Below are 4,424 nucleotides of genomic sequence, written 5' to 3' on the forward strand. Positions count from 1 at the left end.
ATTGGCTAAAAAATGTTGTACTGTCTGAATCTCTAAAAATATTTTTGAAAAAAGTAAATGAAAAAATTTTTAATTTTTCTAATACATTAAATTCATAAAAAAACACATACATTAACCTTTAACTTGTATTTTCTATAAACATTTTCTCTTAGTATTCTCTGTACCAATAACCTTAAAATACTCGTATACAAAATCCTTATTTTATATTTATTTTCATTGTCTATCTCTTCCCCTAAATATAACAAAAAGAAAAAAAAATTTAAATAGTAAAATACCTCTATATTTGCTCATTTCCTGCCATAATAAATCTCCCCTATATCTCAGTGTCGTCAGCCGCCAATCAGTCAAACCCACGAGCTTTGACCATACCACCATATAAAAAAAAAAAAAAAATTAAACATTCAGAAAAAAATGTACACGTTGGCAAAAAAAGAAAAAAAATAAAGGGAATTTTCCACGGTCAAAGCAATCCCAATCCCCTCTCATATTTTCACTAGGTTCTGAGAACCATCCTTCATCCAATAGCACGCAAAGCCTTGTGCTATACGTGACCCCTTCTTTCATCTTCCTCTCTCTTCTTCATCTTCCCTCTCTTCTCTCTTTCTTATTAAATCCTTCACACCCTCTCTCTTTCAAAGATTTTTCTCTCTAAACACCATTCACAACCATTTCTCTTATGGCATCTTCTTCTGGTACCTTAGACACTACTTCTGCTTCCAATTCTTATACCAATAACTTCACTTTCTCAACACACCCATTCATGACCACTTCTTTCTCTGAACTCTTAGCTTCTTCCGCTGAAGACAAGCCTCGTGCTTCTGCTTCTGCTGTTGGTGTTCCTAAGTTCAAGTCTACACCACCACCATCTTTGCCTCTCTCTCCACCACCCATTTCTCCTTCTTCTTACTTCGCTATTCCTCCTGGTTTGAGCCCTGCTGAACTTCTTGATTCCCCTGTTCTTCTTAATCCTTCTAACGTGAGTTTTTTTTTTCTTTTCTATTAATCTTTGTTTGACTGTGTTTTTTATGCTCTGAATTTTTTGAACCAGGAGAGAGAAGCATACTTTTGAACTTTGAACTTGTTCAAATCTGGAAATTTGACTAAGACTCGAGTTGACTTGATGAATTTCATACTATTATTTGATAATTTTTTTTATCAGTGGTTTGTGTCTTAAACAAGAGAAAAGTTAGTAGCTAGTATTAGCTTATGATTTTTTTTTAATAATTGATTCTTGTTTTGATGAGCAGATTTTGCCATCTCCAACAACGGGGGCATTTGTTGCACATAACTACAATAATTGGAAGAACAACAACAACAATTCTGGTGGGAACCAACAACAAGTTATCATCAAAGAGGAAGAAGGAAAGAACCACAATTTCTCAAACTTCTCTTTCCAAACCCAGCCATCTATGTTTCAATCCTCATCAACTGCCACAACTAAAACAGTATGTAACCAATTTCAAGTTAATTATTCTATAAATTAATTAATAGTGGATCTAATTCCAATAATATTCTCTTATCAGCAGCAGCAGCAGCCATGGGGATTTCAAGAATCCAACAAGAAACAGGAAAATTTCTCATCATCAAACACTGTGATGAAAACTGAGAACACTTGTTCCAACCAAAACAACAATGGGTTCCAATCAGATTACAACAGCAACAACAATTACCAGCCACAATCTCAGACTCTAAGCAGAAGATCAGATGATGGTTACAATTGGAGAAAATATGGTCAGAAACAAGTGAAAGGTAGTGAGAATCCAAGAAGTTACTATAAATGCACATTCCCAAATTGCCCAACAAAGAAGAAAGTTGAGAGATCCTTGGATGGACAAATCACAGAGATTGTTTATAAGGGTACTCATAATCACCCTAAGCCTCAGAATACTAGGAGAAACTCTTCATCTTCTTCTAATTCTGCTGCGTTTGCAATTGCTCCCTCCAATCAAATGAACAACTCTGAGGTGACTGATCATCAATCTTATACACATGGTAGTGGACAAATGGATTCTGTTGCCACCCCTGAGAACTCCTCAATTTCAGTTGGGGATGATGATTTTGAACAAAGCTCTCAGAGGTGTAAATCAGGTGGAGATGATTATGATGATGATGAACCTGATGCCAAAAGATGGTAAATTTTTAGTTCCATCCTTTTTATTATTATCATTATTATCCAAAGAATTTCAGCTATGTCAGAAATACTTCTGATTTTTTGTTGCTGTTTTTGGTTTTAGCCTGATCTTAATTATATATTATTATCTACTTTATGTGGTTAATAACCCAAAGTTCATTTCATGGTCTAATGTTGTAATGAATTATGCAGGAAAATTGAAGGGGAAAATGAGGGAATATCAGGAGGTGGAAGTAGAACAGTGAGAGAACCAAGGGTTGTGGTTCAGACAACAAGTGACATAGATATCCTTGATGATGGCTACAGATGGAGGAAGTATGGCCAGAAAGTAGTTAAGGGCAATCCAAATCCAAGGTAAAAATATTTTTAAGTCACTTCTTTTGATTCATCTTTTTGGGAAATTCTTTCAACTTCTTTTATGTTCTATCATGTCACACTACTTTGATAAATTCCTTTTTTCCTTTTCTCTTCGATCAAACATGGCATGCACATCATAAAAGGACATAATATGTTGCATACTACTACTTGATTCATCTTTTTTTAAATTTGCACTGTAACATGGGTGTACCTATTATTTCTGGTATAAAATTTCTTGGTCAAATTAGGCTTTAGGCACCCCCCCCCCCCCTCCTTTCTCTCCTTTTCTTTTTCCCTAGTTTGTGCATGTGACACTAGAAGAATAAAGGATACTTATATAAAATCGACTGTCAAAATTAATTATTAGTATAACATACAAAACGTTATAATAACATATAATATTTTTTTTACAAAACGTTATTTTTATCATTAAAAAATATTTTTTTTTACAAAACATCAATAACGGTTTGTATTATCATTATAGTAATGTAAAATACTAAAATAATAAAATATTATCATATTTCACACTAAAATTCTTTATATTTAAAAATTTTAGTCTATAAAATATATTAAAATACAAAATATACATTAAAAATAAATTATCCAACATATATTTATACACTAATACGTGATAATTGAATTTAGTACATACATTTTTTTAGAATTTTTTTCTCTATTTCATTTGTTTGTTTTCTTTAATTCTCTACTGTAATAAGTTCCACTTTTATTTGCGTTGAGTTCCTTTCTTTAAAAACAAAATGCATATAACTCAATCCCAAAAAACCAAATTTTTTTATGTTTTTATTTTGTGTCTTAAGTCTGTTGATTTTGTAGGAGTTACTACAAGTGCACACACCCAGGTTGTCCAGTGAGGAAGCATGTAGAGAGAGCCTCACATGACCTGAGGGCAGTGATAACAACCTATGAAGGCAAACACAACCATGATGTCCCCGCTGCCCGCGGCAGCGGAAGCCATGCCTCTGTCAACAGACCAATGCCAAACAACCACCACAACAATGCAAGCATTGCAATTAGGCCTTTACCATCAATGACACACCACAACAACAACAACACTAACAACACTACTTCCCTTCAACAAGGGCCAGAAGGACAATCACCCTTCACACTTGAAATGCTTCAGAACCCTTCAAGCTATGGATTCTCATCTTCTGGGTTTGGGAATCCAATGGGTTCTTACATGCCTCAGCAGCAACAACAACAACAGCAATCTGACAATGTGTTTTCTTCCAGAGCCAAGGAGGAACCTAGGGATGACATGTTCCTTGAATCTCTGCTATGCTGAACCAAAATTCATATATATATACTTTTTGGCTTAGTTTGGGGGGGTTAGGATTATATTAACAAAATAAACTCAGGTTCATTTCATTTATTGCATTTTTTAGTTTGTTTTTTTGTTGTTGTATATTTCACACAGCCACAGCCCATAGGATTGGTAATAGTGTATATTTTTCATATTTGTTGTATGTTACAAAATGTTATGTTGAAATTTTTTGATTAATTTAAGGGTCAGAAAAATGGCCTGAAATTAATCTTTTTTTTTTTTGTATTTGTTTTAGGATACTGTCATTTATTTATTTGTTTGATATATCTCTCTCATATTGTTTACAAGAAAGTAATTAAAATATGTAAAGAACTTTTTCTTGTTCACCACTGTAGTTATATTATGATTTTAATGTTAAAAATATGAGACTCAAATTTAACTGGAAAATGGGATTGATGAAGGTAGGAGGGAAATTACGGATGGAGACTGATTTGGATACAATGGTTGGTCAAAGATGGAGAGCTGGATTACTTGGTGGTTAAGTTGGTCAATGTCAACTTTGGTTTTGTCTCTTTCTTTTGTTATATATTTATAATTTATTTATTTCTATTATACAAGTGTGGATGCTTCCAGGTTGCCACCTTATTTAACCAA

At 33.4% G+C, this 4,424-nt stretch overlaps 1 protein-coding gene across 2 annotated transcripts; it reads left to right on the forward strand.

The window, feature by feature from the left end:
• The first annotated feature begins 403 nt into the window (after positions 1-403).
• Positions 404-4,156, forward strand: LOC112764459 (WRKY transcription factor WRKY24). Of its 2 annotated transcripts, none has more exons than XM_025810079.3 (5): positions 404-976; positions 1,248-1,445; positions 1,524-2,131; positions 2,324-2,485; positions 3,323-4,156. In XM_025810079.3, the coding sequence occupies exons 1-5, from the start codon at positions 677-679 to the stop codon at positions 3,789-3,791; spliced, it is 1,737 nt and encodes a 578-aa protein (XP_025665864.1). In that variant the 5' UTR covers positions 404-676; the 3' UTR covers positions 3,792-4,156. The 2 variants fall into 2 exon arrangements, with proteins under 2 accessions (XP_025665864.1, XP_025665865.1); XM_025810080.3 differs by having other exon boundaries at positions 406-976; positions 1,527-2,131.
• The last annotated feature ends 268 nt before the right edge of the window (positions 4,157-4,424 follow it).

Source organism: Arachis hypogaea, chromosome 17 (assembly GCF_003086295.3).
Source record: "Arachis hypogaea cultivar Tifrunner chromosome 17, arahy.Tifrunner.gnm2.J5K5, whole genome shotgun sequence".
NCBI classification, from domain to species: domain Eukaryota; kingdom Viridiplantae; phylum Streptophyta; class Magnoliopsida; order Fabales; family Fabaceae; genus Arachis; species Arachis hypogaea.